The following is a 17,944-nucleotide window of genomic DNA, read 5'->3' as shown; positions in this document are numbered from 1 at the left end:
AGTCATTACAAATTTAGGTACACTGTAGATTTGAATGGAACTTTTGGAACATTTTGGAGCTTAAGTATAATTTAAGTTTAAAAATATATGTTAGACTCGCACAAAGTACATGGTGTCGATCGACATCCATCTTGATCACAAGGCAACATACAAGTTTTTACAAGTTTTAAAAATTGCAAGATTGGCACATAAGTTCCCTTATTTGCATAAGAGTTCTAAATTTGTTTTAGTGTATACTATGTTTTCTTAAGAAAATTGTTTAGGCTACGCTTTACTTTCTCTTAATTGGGATTTTAGAGAGTTTTGGAGGGAAGAATCAGAATTCCCTCAGAGATTTATTTGGAACTCAAGTACTTGTTACTTTAATCTAATTATGCAGTTTATTCAGATTATGATTTTTGTTTCATTGATTATATCCGAGTAATTCACTTGTTAAGTGTAGCGTTATTCAAACGTTATTGATGAATTTTTAGACTGGTCAAACTGTTATGGTATCTTATTCTTCATACTGATTCTAGATTAATCACATGAAATTTAGATCATATGATAATTGGTAGACACGACAATGTTATTGATCTCCTGACATATCTTGAATGAGAAAAATATCTATATACAAAGTAATTTGGTTTAGTGATTTTGTGAACTGATCAACTCACTCTTAATGTTTGTTTGAATTGATTGAATTTGCAAAGGAATTTGGAATTCTAGATTTAAAAATAGATAATCTCTATAACGGAAGTTGATTGATTTTACTGTTGTGTTTTAAGTTCAAGAATTGTTCTTCATTAAATCCCTTATAACTTGATTGATTTGCAATTCTGTATTTTATGTTTTTTCTTGCTTGATGGTTAATGTGGTGCTAATGTGATTAATCGTTTGTCTCTATTTATGATCCTCTTAGTCGATCCTACTTAATACTTTTAATATATCTCTACTTTGGTTAAAGTTTAATCTATGGATTATGAGCTCCCAAAACGGCTGTTCATACCACATTCTGAAACTGAAGTGAAACACATCAATAACCAATACAGACTTGCAACTATTGACAAACTGGAGCTTCTGTTTCCAAATGAGTGTAAGGATGTGAAGAAGGATCTTGTGTTTGCTCATATTTTGAGGGTTCATCACAACAAGTTGAATTATTCAGAAAGAATGATTCACAACATGTTGATTAAGCAGCTGGTAACCGATAAAATACATGAGTTATAATATGAGTTGGCTAGGATACCACTACGGTTCTCTATGCAAGAGTATTATGAAGTCACTAGGCTCAACTGCGAGGCTGCTAAATACATTGATTTTTATATATGGGTAGATGGTGGTGGCTTTTGGAGTAAGTTGCTGACGAGAGAAGAGAATATTACCATTAAGAATATTTGTGCTGATTATGTAGAAGGTGTTCAATACTAGAGGCGAGATTACAGATTAAGTTTGATTTTTTTTGTGTGATGATGGGAGTGGTTTTGTAGAGGGGTGACAAATTTGTGATCTCACTTGGGTATCATAAAGTGGTCATGGATATGTCAAAGCTTAGGGCATATCCCTAGGGTCGTGACAATTATGATCTTTTTCTCAAGTCGGTCTTCAAGAGACAAAAGAAGATGTTTAATGCACCAGATAGTTATGTATTAGAAGGATTTTCATATGTACTGCAGATTTGGGCTATGGAAGCGATACTAGCTGTTGGAAAGTTGTTGGGGACAAAACTCACTGCTGATTTCATAGCCGGTCAAAGATGCTCTAACTGGCAGCGAGCGGCGAAGGTGTCATGTGATGAGATAAAGCAGCTAGAGATGAAAATTATATCGGCTATGAGTGAAATTAACATCTGATGAATTGTTTTGAGGTATTTATATACATATATATATTGAAGACGTTTTTTGATATTTTATTCTTTATTCAGGATAACATATATCTTTATATTTCTAGGACCGGCAATGGAGACGTTGTAGACGACATTCAGTTCCTTAGAGATGATGTAAGAGATTTTAGAGTTGATCATCTGAATGAACTAATCATGAAGAGTTATGATTGGATTGAACAGGTATGGGAAGCAGAAGAACGAGTGAAGACATCATCCATACATGAGGAACAAGAGGAGGAGGAAGTAGATATAGATAACAAAGATGTTGAGGATGACTTCCGTACACCAATGGCTTCTTAAAGTTCATGTTCGGGTTCTACTAGAAGCAAAAAAGAGGTTTCCTGTATATGAATGTAGGCTGAATGAATATTATTAGATGTAGATGTTACAATATATATAGCTGTTACAGAGAGCTTAGGTTAGAGCTAATGACACTTATAACCTTAATTACATATTATCTCCTATACACCCCCTCAAGATGGAGGTACTTGAGTAACACCAATCTTGTGCATGATCTCTTGAAACCGAACGCTCGTGAGTGGCTTCGTTAAGGCATCGGCTAGCTGGTCTCTGGTGGACAAGTGTGTAACACGCAAAGCTCCAGATTGTACATTGTCACGAATGAAGTGAAAGTCCAATGCAATATGTTTCATTATGGAGTGGAAAACCGGGTTTGCAGCCAAGTGTGTATCACCGATATTGTCACAGTAGATGACAGGTATATCTGGGATGGAGACACCAAGCTCAGAGGGCAACGAGCAGACCCAGCGAAGTTCGGAGGCCGTGTCTGCGACTGCCCGATAACTCATATCCCCCAAGTCTTTCAACGAGAATCGTGAAGCAATGGGCGGTGAGAAAACATCGGAGAAGAGTGTTGTTGTTTCCAGTGATGAGCATATCGTCGACATAGACGAGAACATACAAAACATCAGTACCATGTCGATAGATAAATAGTGACGCATCAGCAAGAGAATTTTGAAAACCTTGGGTGACAAGGAATGCATGCAGTTCCTGATACCAAGCTCTCGGAGCCTGCTTGAGACCGTATAAGGCCTTGCGCAGGCGGCAGACGTGGTGGGGGAGATCCTGATCAATGAAACCAGGCGGCTGGGTTACATATACTTCATCATCGAGTGTTTTTTGGAGGAAGGCGTTGTTCACGTCAATTTGACGAATGAGCCATCCTTTTGTGACCGCAACATGTAGAACACTGCGAATAGTGGTCGACTTGATCACCGGACTGAAGGTTTCGGTGAAATCAAGACCATGTTGTTGATGAAATCCTTTCGCCACAAGACAAGCTTTGTACCTGTCAATCTCACCGTTAGGAAGATATTTGATAGTAAATACCCACTTACAACCAACAACATTTTGACTTGGATCTGGTGGTACAAGCTCAGACGTGCCGTTACGTAATTGAGCATTAATTTCATCACACATCGCTTTGCGCCAGTTGGGATCACGAAGTGCCTCAGCCACGGTTTTAGGGATGTATGGTTTAAGTGGTGTGTTGCCAGTAGTGGCGGTTAGAGAGAATTTGGATGTGGGTTTGGTGATGTTATTCTTGAGGCGAGTACGCATAGGGTGATGGTTTTGTGGTTGAGGTGGAGCAGGTTGAGTTTCAGTAGGAGGTAGGGCGGTTTGTGGTTGCGTGGGTGATAAGGTAGGTGGATTTGGGTTAGTGTTTGGGGTTTTAGGAGGCGGGTTAGTAGTGGCATGTGGCTGAGGTGAAGCAGGTGGTGATGGCGATGGCGAGGAGTGTGAAGACGAAGCCGATGTCGGTGGCATCGGTTGTTGCGGTTGCTGGTGAGGAGCCGAGCACGGGGGCACGAGCGGAGCTGGTATGAGTGGCCGAAGCGGGACGATAGTAGGAGCTCCAGCGTGTTGCCTCTGCTCTTGATCTTCCTCAACAATAACTCTTGGCTTTATTGTCGCAAACGGAAACTTGGTTTCATCAAAGGTGACATGTCGTGACGTATAGATGCGACCAGTTCCACGATGCAAGCACAGGTATGCACTCTGCGTCAGAGAGTAACCAATGAATACGCAGGCAGCAGACCGATTGTCAAGCTTGTGATCCGTGTAAGGACGAAGCCAATGATAGCATTCACAGCCATAGATGCGCAGTTTCTGGTAATTCGGTGATTGACCAAACAGTTTCGCATATGGCGATTCATTTCCAAGCACCGGAGTTATCATTCTGTTGATGAGGTAGACCGCAGTACTGAAGGCATAACTCCAGTAGGATTTCGGCATGGAGGCTTAACCAAGCATGGTGAGGCCAGTCTCCACAATGTGCCTATGTTTGCGTTCAGAAATCCCATTATGCTCGGGCGTATGCGGTGGCGTCGTGAGATGTGTGATCCCGTTCTCAGCCATAAACTGTCGCATGACCATGAACTCACCCCCATTGTCTGAATAAAGTGTCCCAATCTTAGTTTTGAACTTGTTCTCAACCAATTTCTTGAACACGATGAAGGTGTCTCATACTTGTGACTTGAGCTTTAGCGGGTATAGCCATGTATATCGCGTAAACAGATCAACAATGACCAAGTAGTACTTGTATCCATCGACTGATATGACTGGAGAGGACCAGACGTCGGTGTAAAGATACTCAAGAGGGTGGTGCGAGACAATCGTGTTTGAATAAAACGAGAGCTTATGGCTTTTATTAATAGAACAGTCCGAACAGGACAAATGTTTTTGAGAAGACAATGAAATGGGCAAAGAGAACTTAGAGACAACTGCTTTTAAAACTGGTAAAGCTGGGTGACCAAGACGCGAGTGCCACGAACTGAGGTCTGTCTTTGACATTGGAGCCGTGTAGAAAGACGACGGAGACACGGTACTGACGGGCCACTCATACAGCTCGTTTCTAGTTCTGCCTTGGAGCAACTGGACCCCCGTGCTGAGATCCTTCACCTGAAAGTGTGCAGGGAAGAATTCGACAGAAACTTTATTAGTGTTGCACATTCTATAAACAGAAATAAGGTTCTTGTGAACATTAGGCACACAAAGAACATCACGTAAAGCAAGAGTACGAGATGGAGTGGGGAGCAAAGCAGAACCCGTATGAGATATCTGCATACCAGTACCATCCGCGATCATGACTTCCTCACCGCCGGTGTAGGGCTGGTGAATCGCTAGATTGTTGAGGTCAGACGTGAGGTGGTGCGTCGCGCCACTGTCAAGAAGCCAGTTGTTGGCGTTGTACATCTGAGCAGAAGCCATGTTAGCTTGCGGCTGCCACGGCGCAAAGGAGGAGACTGATGATTGATTGGAGTTGCCGAAAGTCCCTTGGAGTTGAAGCTGAGAGCAAGTGCGAGCACTGTGGCCATGAACTCCATATATCTGGCACCTCCCAAGGTAGGGGTACGGCGTGTATTGCTGATTCTGGTTACGGTTTTGGCGATTCCAGCTGTTGTTATTGGTGCGGTTGTTGGATCGACCATGGTTCCTGTTGTTGTGGTTATTGTTACCACGAAACTGAGCCGCATTAGCAGTCACCGGAAGAGACGGAGGCGCCTCCGGTTTGGTCGCGAGTTTGAGCTCATGATTGATCAGTTTCTCATGAACTTCCGTCAGGGGTGGGGTCGTGTCTCTTCCTTCGATCTGATCAGTGACTGTTTTGTACTCTTCCGGTAGTCCAGCAATCACGTACTCGATCATGTCTTCTTGATCAAGTGGCTTGCCTAGCAAGGCAAGTTGGTCAAAGCGGCTTGTGAGGCCTTGAAGGTAATCATCGATGGACTTGGATCCCTTAGTCCATTTTTTGAGTTGATGACGCAACTGCAGTATGTGTCCGCGACTTGGTTTCGCGTTAACAGAGGAGAGAGTACTCCATATCTCAGCTGCTGTAGTCGTTGCAGACAAGAGAGATTGAACGGAGGGGGAGATGGCTCCAAGCAATGCACTGTAGATTAGCTGATCTTGGCGCTTCCACTTAACGTAAGCGTCATTGGTGTTGACAACACCATCTTCTGTCACGGTGGCTGGTGGGATTTCGGTAGATCCATTAACGTAGCCGGCAAGGGCATAGCCATCGAGGAGAGAGTGGACTTGGTGACTCCACATAATGAAGTTTGTAGCCGTGAGTTTAGTGACATTGTTCATGTTGACATGAAGCATTGTCGAGTTGTCAGAGACATTGATGGTCTCAACGGTTTGCGAAGACATGATGAAGAGGATAGACGGTTGAAGAAGAAGAGAAAAAGGGGTGGAGATGAAGAAGATGAAGTTGACGGCTAGGTTTAGGTTTTAGGTATCGTTAAAAGCTCTGATACCATATATGAATGTAGGCTGAATGAATATTATTAGATGTAGATGTTACAATATATATAGCTATTACAGAGAGCTTAGATTAGAGCTAATGACACTTATAACCTTAATTACATATATCTCCTATATCCTGATCATGGTATCAAGAAACGCAAGCATAAACTGTTTTTTTGAGCTCTCAAACCGGCCATAATGTTTTTTCAGTAATGACATGAAGAAATTCATTCAACACATGTTTGAAACATCTTTCATTGCTTTCGCGGAGAAGTTGAGCAGAAATTTGAGTAGAGATTGGGTGCTTCATATCACATAACTAAGGGATAGGATCATACCGGCTGGAGGTACATCACATGATTGAGGCACATCGACCTCCTCAGAACCGGAAAAGGTATACCTTTCTCAGCCACAACGAACGTTAAAAAGGGAAAAACAGGAAACATTAAGTTTCTTCTTGTGTTGCCAAATGTTTATTTTCTAAATATTGGGCTTATATGGAACCTTAATGTGTAATATATGGTTAAAATGGTATGTGGTTAAATGTAGTTAGTGAATGTTCTAAATATATTTTGTAGAGTGGAAAGCATGTATTAAATGATTGTGTAATGTATTACAAGGCTATGTATTAAATGGATGTATGTTTTATATGATTGACTTGACTTTGTTATTTTATGTTTGTTTTAATGACTCTCTATGTATTCACTTCATTCTGTTAACATGATAATATGTTCCTCGACGAAAATAAAAAAAAGAGCTGAAAAATCTTTTTGACTTAAATTCTAGTCAAAGTTCGGATACTAATATGAAAATGGACTCAAGAGTATTTTCATAAGACAATGGAAGGATTTTCACAAGACTCAAATGTAACGGGTTTTGCCCCAGCACCTCCTTCAAAGGTCCACAAGCCAATCCTTTGATGGATTCCGTCTATTTCATTTCGAGCTAGCAGAGTTGAAATTTCAAAACATGCAAGTCCTTTTGGTAAGAACTGAAAACAAATCGTTAAAGAGAGCTAAAATTGACAAATGATCCAGTAGACCCATATGAATTATCTCCATTGACATTTATGTCTAACGATTTGTGGATCAAATTTTACAAATTGTCTATGAAACCCATATAAGTATTTTATTCCTTTTTATAAAATTTATAATTTGATCATAAAAATTATATTGAAATTTGATTAACTTGTTGGACTATCTTTTTGTTTCGTAAAACTGAATATTGGTCCACATGCGTTTACAATGAGAATGGCTGACACAATAACGAAGCAGTCAGAATGACTTACCAAAGAGGATAGTAATACTACAACTACTATTTCTATTCAAATTATGAATTATCAATTAAATGTATATGAGTGGTGTTTTATTTCGGGAAATGGATTCACTTATTTTCTTGTGGCGGGAGCAAAAAACTTTGCGCCATTGGAAATCAAATTGTTTCGCTTTCTATTTTAGTTGTGCATGAACTCAATAAATCATACATGAGATTTTGGCTAACAAAAAAATTTATTTGTGATGGACAAATATTTGTTAGCTTATGGGAATGGTGAGATTCCACCGCATGGCCGAACAAGAAAAATATGGGGAGTAGACATTGATCGTATCTACTTTCCATTGTTTGTCAATGGTAATCACTGGATTTCCAGGTGCATAGACATTCTGGAAAGAAAATGGAGTTTTAGGATTGTGGAAGTGACAATTATTAAAGCATAGTTCATAAAATTGCTACCATGATCCCAAGGATTTTGAAGATGGTTCAGTTTTAGGTTATGTCAAACATACGGTGGGGGCATTGTGATCAATATTTGTACTGTTGAAAAATAAAAATAAAATATTCAACTGCAGATACGTAAATCCATGTTTCTTTAGGAATATAACCAAAGAGTTATCCACTGTGATGTTGTGTTATATTGAACAATTGCTCTACAAATTTTAAATAACCAATGTAAATATTTTTTAAAAAATTGCAAAACCACCGGGTTTAAAACTCAGGATGACAAGTTTATATAGCAAGCGAGAAACCAACAATGCTGATGAGTTACACTGGTCATTTCGTTTACGATATGATAACGACTTTAACAATTTTAAAAAATTTCGCCAACAACTTTAACAATCCTTTATATACTAAAGCACAAATCACTTGGCCAATAGTACTTTGACACATGGATTTTATTTCATATTTGAAAATTACAAAATAATGTTTAAAATAATAAAACTATAGAAATAAAAATAAAAATAGAAAAAAGTGAAAAGTAATACACGTTCAATCAAATAGTCTCTCCACATTGGTTTTTCTTACTCACACCTCCACGATCACTATTCACCTCAATCTTTTATAACTACCTCCGGTCCTCCACCCATCATTTATATCTGTGCAATGTCATTCTATGTTCTCTTTCAAATCCACACAACGTTTTTTATCCAAGGTGAATTGCTATCATCTCATATTCTCTTTGTTGTTGTTGTTCAGTCCCTTTTGTTCTCACTTTTTTCTCTACTTAATTCCACTACCGCATTTGTATATCAAGCTTCGCTCGCATGCAAGGTTTGTCTTAATTAGAAAGACTGATCATTTTTGTATCTCCCTTTTCCAAATATGAAAAATCTGAGACATAGAGTGAAATAAAATGTTTTTGTAAGTGTACACCCAATAAAAACAGGAGGGAAGAAGACGAGACAAACTCGCGTTGACAAGAACGAAGCATTATTAGATCAACATACAATCCACCAAAAGAAAAGCCAAAACAAAACAAATGAGTTTTGTCTGCAGTAAATGGAATACAAGAAAAGAACCGTCCATAAACGGAAAACAAGTGGTATCTTAGTTCTTCTCTAATTCTCTTTTTATGTTTTTTTAAATATTTTATTTTTGTAGCATTTACATGCTTAAAGAAATTCAATTGGTTAATAAATAATGTGATGAAACTTGGTATTTACAAATCTGTGTGTTAGTCTGAGTGTTACATAAATTTTTTTTTTCTTCTTGAAATATAGAGCATATCGAGTTTATTATATACAAATTGAATAGTCTAAATATATTTTTAGTTTCATTGTTTTTATTTTTCTTTATATCAAATCTAAGGAGATTTTTATTTTTAAGGAGAATTATTTACAAAAATAAAAATTAAATTAAATAGATCAATCATAATACCTTAACTACATTTCTGCATGTTCCTATATATCTTAACGCTCTATGAAAATTAAATCATATATATATATATATATATATATATATATATATATATATATCATTTTATGAAAAAAATCATAATTATTTTAAGTCCTCAAAGTCTTTGTCTGAATGCAGCAATTATTAAATTTAGATGTTGGTGTGTGACTAATATAATATTTTATTTTGATTAAAACACAATGAGAAACAACTTTAGTATCGTATAAGAAAAGACAATTTAAATGTAGGCAGATATGTGACTAAATAATAATAATTTATTTTTTAATGTTGATAATCATTATAGTTTTATTTATCAAAAAAATTGGAAAGTAAAATTAACTGATCCGTGCGGAGCACGGGAGGTAATACTAGTTTTAAATATTTCGCCACAGTGATAATCGAACCAGGGTTCGCAAGTTTTTTAAGCCAGGAGAAACCATTTTAAGTTCTACTAGATTTTTCACCCGCACATCCGTGCGGGTAGATTTTCATTTTATAAATATATAACGGATACCATCGCAAAACTTTAAAAGATATTTACATTTTAGTGTTATATATTGTGTAAATTTATAATGTTATTGGTTATGTTTCTTATTCGATATTATTAATGTATAATGATTTGTTTTATATATTTTACTATATTATTAATTGTTATTATATATTAATATATTTTCGAGTTTGATAAAATAAATTCATAGTATGAAATAAAAAAATTGAGAATCTCCTTCATTTTTTCTAATTTTTACAGACTGAATACAATACATTTTAAAATTTTATTTAGTTATACTATAAAACTAATATTTTCTTAGCATAGTTTATATTTCTATGTTATTTATTTTAGTATATTGTGGAATTTTATAAGTAAATACATTATAATAATACTATATTATTAATTATGAAATCAATCGCTGCATTAATTTAAAAATATTTTAAAATTTTATTAAGATTTTGTTAGGTGTTTTCAACATATTTTGTTATAAGTAAAAATAAAATTTAAATTTAAAGTTAAAATTTATTTTTTAATATCTATATAATTTATAAGATTTTTTAGAAATGTTATATATTAAATAGATTAACTTAAATAGTCAAATATATGTAATTGATGAAATAGACCTAGTATGAATTTTTATGGTATTTCTTTTAATAAAGAAGATATATAATATAATTATAAAATTTGAAAAATAGCATACACTTTTATTTTATTTTTTTTTATAATAAAATTTTATTTAAATTAATGTATAATAGTGTATATTATTAATTACAAAATTAATCAATGGTATTAATTTAAATAAAATATTTTAAATTTTTAGAAAGATTTTGTTAAATTTTTTCTCAACATTTTGTTATAACTAAATTTAAATTTACAGTTAAAATTGATTTATTATTAATATCTTTATATATTAAATCGATTAATATAAATAATTAAATAAATGTAATTAATGAAATGAACCTAATAAGGCTAGTATGACTTTTTATGGTAGATAAAAAATGTACTTCTCTTTTAATAGAGAAGATTGTTCAGTTGTTTAGTGTTTTATTCTTTTTTTTTTTTTTTTTTGAACATTGGCTTTACTTATTCTTCTTCTGGGTCGTGATTTCAATAATATTAAGCATTACGTTGTCTCCCAACTTAAACATTTATTTTTGTTTTTGTATCTTGTACTCCTAAACCAACTCTTAAATATTACGTTGCACACCAACTAACCAATCACATCCACCTCTGATTCATGTAAATCGATTTCAAAAGTGAAAACCAATATAAATCCTAAACCAAACACATCTAAAACTGAAAAGTCAGCCATAATCAATACAATGTTTTAATAAAAGTAATCAAAACTAGATTGTAACATCACATGATCTTCTGTTGTGTCCTCCATAACCACGACGGCTGCACTTGTACTCTTTAACTATTTGTGATCCTTGTGACGTGCATATCTTGTATTCAAATTATTCATATCTTCTTTTTCTCTTACCAGCACTTCTACGTGTTTTAGGTGGTAGCATCTTTGAATGTTCAGGAATACGCCATTCATCTTCCGGGACAGGTATATGATTAATACTTTCCTCGTAAAGACTTCTCTAAGAAGTAGTCGTGTATAATTCATCTATGAATTGGTCTATCTCCATACTTCTTGAAAGAATAGTTGGAATAACATGTCTACAAGAAAAAAATTCTATATCATATTTTCCACATGTACAATTTTCATACTTGCCACATTTAAAGAGTCATGGACTACTACTTCTAACGAATGTACATGACATCTTTCTTAATTATATACTAACTTTAATGTGTTTACTTTTTGATAAAATAAGCCATTGGGGATCTGAGCACACATACGTTAAATGAAGATGTCGTCCAACAACTTCATGACAACATTTCGATTTAATTGTGCAACTTGGAGAAGATATTTCCTTTGGATTTTTTATGTCATGGAACATCTTGTTATCCACCTTCCATATGAGGTCTTACTTGGCGGACCTATTCACCATTGGTTGATGTACCCATACGGGCGATCTATGAAGCATTTGAAAGGAAACGCGAAAAACCTTGCAAAGGTGGACGGTTCCATAGTTGATGGGAGTTTGATGGAAGAAACATCGCACTTCACATCCTATTACTTTGCACCAAAAATATGTACCCTAAAAAATGTTCCACGAAAATATGATGATGGTAGTGTTGCAACAACATATGAAGTAGATGGTGTTCCTGACTTTTTTTTCCCAAATCGGCCTCATGAGTGGAAAAATGAAAGAGGTTTATTGGTCTAGTCAAGAAGACTCACATAGTGCCCACACTTATATTTTACTCAATTGTGAGGATACTATGATGAGTTCATTTGAAAGGTAACTAAATGCTGAAATTTGATTCAGTTTGTTCTTATTATATATATATATATATATATATTAACCTTATTATTTTATTATTTGCAGTTTTTTTTACTCAAGTGGGAAAATCGACACCAAATATACGTATATCCACTGATGAGCTGAATAAAAAGAAAGATCAACACTTTGTTAAGTGGTTGAGAACTCAGGTGTTTTGCAGTAATTAAAGGTGGAATTTATAATCATAGTTATGCTTATAGCATCTCCAAACCAACTGCATATTTTACTGCAAAATAGAGTGGGAAGTGGAGTAGTGAACAAAAAATAAAAGAATTACTTACTACTCCATTTTACATTAAAATATGCAGTTGGATTGGAGATAGTCTTAGTGGCCAACAGTTCAAAAAACATTATACTTAGTGACCAACATTAACTTTCAAATTTATAAAAAAAAAACATTTTTCATTTGATCTCCCAAAATTGATGAAGTTTGAGTGAACATTCATCACATCATCATTCATCACTCGTCTGTCCTCGTATATTGGATCTGCAGCATAGTGCAAAGGATATCGTCAAGCGTGGATCACATAGGGCGACTCAGGTGATGCAGTCAGAAGTGAATCTTTATAAAGCAGATAAAATTGTTGGCTGTAGAATTGTGTGTAATATTTTTCATAGTTTTTGTAATAACATAATTATCCAGAGTAAAAAAAAAAATGACTTAGTAGTAGTAACATATCTACAAATACATAGTAGTTTCATATGATGAAAAGAACTATGTACGGATGAGGTAGTGACATAATTATATATTATTAAACACATCACTCATCACCAGTACAAACCACTATCAAATGCTTTCCAAACAAATGTTGGTATAATATATTTGTCACTAAAATAGGAAACGAACTTGTTATTTTGTAACTTGAGGAATATGATACATACAACTAGAGAAGATAATAACATAATTGATCGGGGCATTTAAACTGAAACCACACAGCATATCAGAGCTTTGGAACATAGTGCAAGGATTTGATCGTCATAATTGAGAAACCACACGTTTGACCAAGTTTTGCAACAGAATTAGAGAGAATAGAATCTTTGCAACTATGTTTCCCGGACTTCAAGATTACTCATATTCCACGAGCGCAAAATCAGATTTTTGACTCTTTAGCAAAGACGGCAAAATCTTTCCATAGAAAATTTTATTTTGTTCGTTGTTCTATTCCGGTGGTCTGGAATAAAATAGCATTTCGTTGTTGGAAAAAAAAAAACTGAAACCACACAACCTAACAACCCTCACTCTTCACTACCTATACCTACTCCAGTCTCCATCAAAACCTCAAAAGGATTCATAAACTAATTCTAAATGTTTGACTATTCATTACAAAAAGTATTCTGGTTTCACAGAAGAGAAGCATCACAAGAGCTTCTGGTTACGATACACCAATGAATTACACATTATTGCCATATTACTTCAGAAGCAAAGAAAAGGAGGTGTGCTTCTAAAAGTACAAGATTTGGTAATTGTAAGTATCAAACATAGTAGAAAAAACCCCAAACGTATATATATATATATCACCAAGAGAAAGGGCTAGCTCCTTGCAAAAACACTTCATTCTCCACCTCTTTTACCCTCTGGCACACCTGATTGCATATCTTTATCGCCATCGCCTGCAGCAACATTATTTCATTGTGTTATAATCATCCCAATTTTGCAGCACTTCTATTCGAATAAGCTTAAAAAGAATCTTACCTTGTCTGCAAGGGGATCAAATGCTGCGTAGAGTTCAAAATCTGGTGTGACCCAGCATAGCAGAGCTGCAGCAATTTTCGCAAAGCTCTTTTTCTGTCAGCTCGCATCAATAAGATTTTCGTATTTTGTTAAAATGTGCATATTCAGGAACTTACTGTAGTTTTCGTCTCTTCTATATTGAGTCTTGTGGGGTCCCAATCCTTTCTCATGCATTGAAGCATAGAGTTTCTGGTATGCTCGGTATAGACTGCAACACAATTAGATCAGTTTCTTTCCCGTTCCAAATACTAATCACTCAATGGAGATTCATGGCTTTTACCTTTTCTGTTGTCTGTGACTAGTTACTGGAGGTGAGAACTCAGAGGAAACGTATTGATCTAAGTATACACTGCGATACATGAAATGCCAAAGTCCAAAGGGACCTCCAGTTCCCACTGATACCTCCGTTGAATCTTGTCCCTGATTATTAGTAGATGATGGTTTCTGTCTAAGCCGGCGGTCTATTGGCAAATCCTCAACACGCAATCCACCTTCAGCGATTGATCTTTGAACCGTAGTAAGGATATTTGACTTGACAAGAACAGCCTCGATACGAACCCTACACAAGTTTATGGATCCCAATAACATGCCTATAGAAACAGTATGTCAAAAACACAGATATCTTCAAGTATGAAAGCGATTTTTACCTGCCATCTTTGAGATGATAGAAGGCATCTGAACGCGTGGTAAGCAATATCACATATGTATCATCCTACATCATCCAGTAAGTTAAACATATCAATACTTTACAGGTATTGCAAAAAGTGGATACTCACATCGAAGAAGTGGACATAGGCATGCAAAAAGGCCTGAGGATTGTATCTTGGTAGACAGATTGGTGAGAAAGATTCTGATGTCCTGCTAGCAGAGAGGACTTAGTGAGATCAAGTTACACACAAAACAAATGTATGGTTCACTGTTTGTAGATAGGCAAAATATTTAGCACTTGCCTGAATGATTCTGAAGACATGACAAAATTTGAGAGTAGAAGCAAGTCATCGGGATGGAGAGAAGCTTTCTGTGCACCAGCAAGACTGACAACCTGCAAGTTAACATACAGTCAACAAATATGATACCAGGCTGAAAAACTTTGATCTATTGTACAAGGGCGTGTACCTTGTGTCTGCACATTAGCAGTGCAAACAAGACCCCAGACGCGCAAACGTCTTGTAATACTGTCCCTGTAGCTTTCCTCGACGCATACGGAAGGGGAAGACAAGTGTAGGCATGTAGAAATGTAGCTGGGTTCCTAAAAATTAGGAAGATCATCTCAAAGCTTGTTAAAACATTGTCTACCTGAAGCTTAGGAGTATACCGAAAAGAGAAAAGGAGTAATTTTGTAACAAGAACATTATGGCTATGGGAAAGACAATAAATAGACTACAACATTCTAATAAAACTTAGGCTTGTCAGTTGAACGTAGAAATTGCAATATACAAATTGGATTACTTCGTATATTAGCCTCCTTTTTACATTTTTGCTAAAATTGTCTATCATTAATCACAATGTTGGCTTCTACCAGACAACTGATCCATGAAACGATGTGTACTTTTATAACAATTCCAGTGAAAAACGTCCTCATTTTTCTAGAGATTAGATCATCATTTCTAACACAAATATAGATAGGTGTAATTTTCCTCCAGATTTGGGAGCCATAGAACTTCGGCAGCCTAACTCTCCACATTAATATTAGTAAAATAACAGGAAAACAATGTGAAAGGCAAGTGGTTGAGTGGGAGATCAGAGACAAACCAGCTAAATGAATGGACAAGAGATGAGAAGACAGCATCTGTCCCTCCAAGCAAGGGTGTCATGTCGAACTTTGCATTCTTCTCAAAACATCTGTCTATTGACTTTGTTAAAATCACTATCATCTGCATCACCAATATTGCATTTTGGTCATTTGAACCGCTTATTTGAACATGAAAAAAGTTTCTAAAGAAAGGATACAGAGCAGTAGTGCTGTTGTTACCTGACCATAAAGAAGATCCAACTGCCCCCTTAAATACTCATATGTTTCATCTGTACAGCTGATGCAAACCAGGTATATTGGCCCTTTCACGAGAAAGACAACCTGAAATGGACATACGCATGAATTACTTATTGTAATTGAACAGAACACTTCCATCAGGGTGCAAATGGAAGTTTATTTCCTGGGATAAAATATGGTGGAATGAAGCATTCCTCAATATGTTGAACGGAATGGAATAAGCATTCCACTTATTGCGCAAGGAATTCAAAGGAAATTTTTGTTCATTTATTTCCATTTTGCCATTCAATTCTCTACACCAACGTATCTGACTAATAAGCAAATATAGGCACTACCGCCAAACTTTTAAACTTATTGCGCAAGGAATTCGAATACCTGGTGTTTTCCTGCCTTGACTAAATTGACACGGTCACCACTGAAAAAGAATGGGTTAGGCATGAACCTTAAAAGACAAAAATATAATTATCAATGGAAACAAACAGCAGAGAAAGCATGTGCAATTCACCCATTCTCAACAAAGGAAATAATAGCTTGAAGAGTAGCTGAAAATCCAGCAAGCTTATGTTCATCTCCATATCTGAAAAAAAGTAGTTAAAACCCGCAATATAATAGTGAATAGTTAAATTATGGAGAAATGGAGCAAACCTGGAATATATGGGTTTTCCGGAGTTACTCAATATAAAGAAATGCTTCTTCCTCTTTCTCCACGAAAGAGAAGCATCATCCTGCGTTTCATATAAATGGTTTAATCATACCGTTAATAGATAATGAACTCTACCGAATGATGGAAGAAGCTTTCAATCACAACAACATTTCCAGAACTAAAAGAACTCATAACCCAACAATCCACGGCGGAAACTGAATACCATCCAAAACGATCACAAGGAGAGCAGATGCTTGGAATTGATGAAGCTCACCTCGTCGACATGGCGTTTCCCAGGCAACCACGCGGCTTCATGCTGCGAGGCGGTGTCAGCGTCCACATTAGCTTCCCGAATCTCATCCTCGTCAGCTTTGTAGGTAGAGGAAGCTCCGCCGCTGCTCCCTCTCTCCCCATCGTAACCGCTGCTCGTCGGACTCGGCGGCTCCTCCCCTGCCTCCATTTCCACCGGATGCTCCCCCGCCCTTGGCAACGCCTCTATCTCCTCCCCGCCTTCAATCCCGTTGGCCGATGCAACCTCCTCGTCATCATCATCGGTGGGGCTTCCATCAGAGACTCCGCTTGGCTCAGACAGATTCATTGACTCCAACTGACTTTGAACACGGTCCGAATTCGTCCCCGGATCGGTGCTAGGGTTCCGATCGGCGAAATCGTTGGCGGATGATGAAGAAGAAGAAGAGCTCGAATCTGAAGTCGTCATTGTTGAAATCGGTAGAGATTCGACGGAATTGCCAAGGAAGAGAAAGCGATCCAACGGCAAGTCTTGTTGTTCATTGAAATCTCTGCAAAATCACTTTTGTCCACTCGCATCGACGAGAAGATGATTCACGATCCACCATTGGATCCAGTTTTACTCGGATATGTTTGACCCGCTTAGTAACCCGTCTTGTTGGGCTTTTTTCCTATTAAGTGGAGGTTATTGGTTCTAGTAGTTTAGTGGATTTAGAAAAAAAATTTGGATTTAGAAATCATTGACTAGTCAACAGAAACAATTAACCAAAAAAAGGATCCACTAGCATTTAGTTTTCTCATCCCTAGCTCTCTATTTTCGCATTGCTAATTCTTTCTACCCAACAAAGCTATTAACGTTTGTAATATACGGTATTGTTTTTTTATTGGAATGTTTTTTTAAAATCTATTATTATAAAATACAATTTTCTTGCTCCTCATGCTCCACGTCAGCCGCCAGCTAGATAAGCCACTTCTTCTCATATCGACACGTGGCACCTGTATACGAAACATATCGTTTCATTAAGACGAGAATCATAATGAGCTTTAGTACTCTTTCTCCGTCGTTACCAGAGATTTCCATCGTGAAGAATTTCCTCCTGAAAAAACAGCCGTGATAAGTCCGACACCAGATCCGTC

At 36.5% G+C, this 17,944-nt stretch overlaps 1 protein-coding gene across 2 annotated transcripts; it reads right to left on the bottom strand.

Annotated features, from left to right (window-relative positions):
* Window positions 1-13,479: 13,479 nt before the first annotated feature.
* Window positions 13,480-17,435, bottom strand: LOC106430496 (vacuolar fusion protein MON1 homolog). Of its 2 annotated transcripts, none has more exons than XM_022712247.2 (14): window positions 16,833-17,435; window positions 16,561-16,640; window positions 16,421-16,492; window positions 16,291-16,330; window positions 15,898-15,999; window positions 15,678-15,799; window positions 15,042-15,174; window positions 14,876-14,967; window positions 14,702-14,783; window positions 14,573-14,637; window positions 14,206-14,484; window positions 14,042-14,133; window positions 13,887-13,979; window positions 13,480-13,804 (listed from the first exon to the last, which is right to left on the bottom strand). In XM_022712247.2, exons 1-13 carry the CDS (start codon window positions 17,274-17,276, stop codon window positions 13,921-13,923), a joined length of 1,662 nt encoding a protein of 553 aa, XP_022567968.1. In that variant the 5' UTR covers window positions 17,277-17,435; the 3' UTR covers window positions 13,480-13,804; window positions 13,887-13,920. The 2 variants fall into 2 exon arrangements, with proteins under 2 accessions (XP_022567968.1, XP_013726740.1); XM_013871286.3 differs by having other exon boundaries at window positions 13,887-13,951; window positions 16,833-17,433.
* Window positions 17,436-17,944: the final 509 nt, after the last annotated feature.

This window comes from Brassica napus, chromosome C3 (assembly GCF_020379485.1).
Source record: "Brassica napus cultivar Da-Ae chromosome C3, Da-Ae, whole genome shotgun sequence".
In the NCBI taxonomy this organism is placed as follows: Eukaryota; Viridiplantae; Streptophyta; class Magnoliopsida; order Brassicales; family Brassicaceae; genus Brassica; species Brassica napus.
This window is presented reverse-complemented; position numbering and strand designations above follow the sequence as displayed.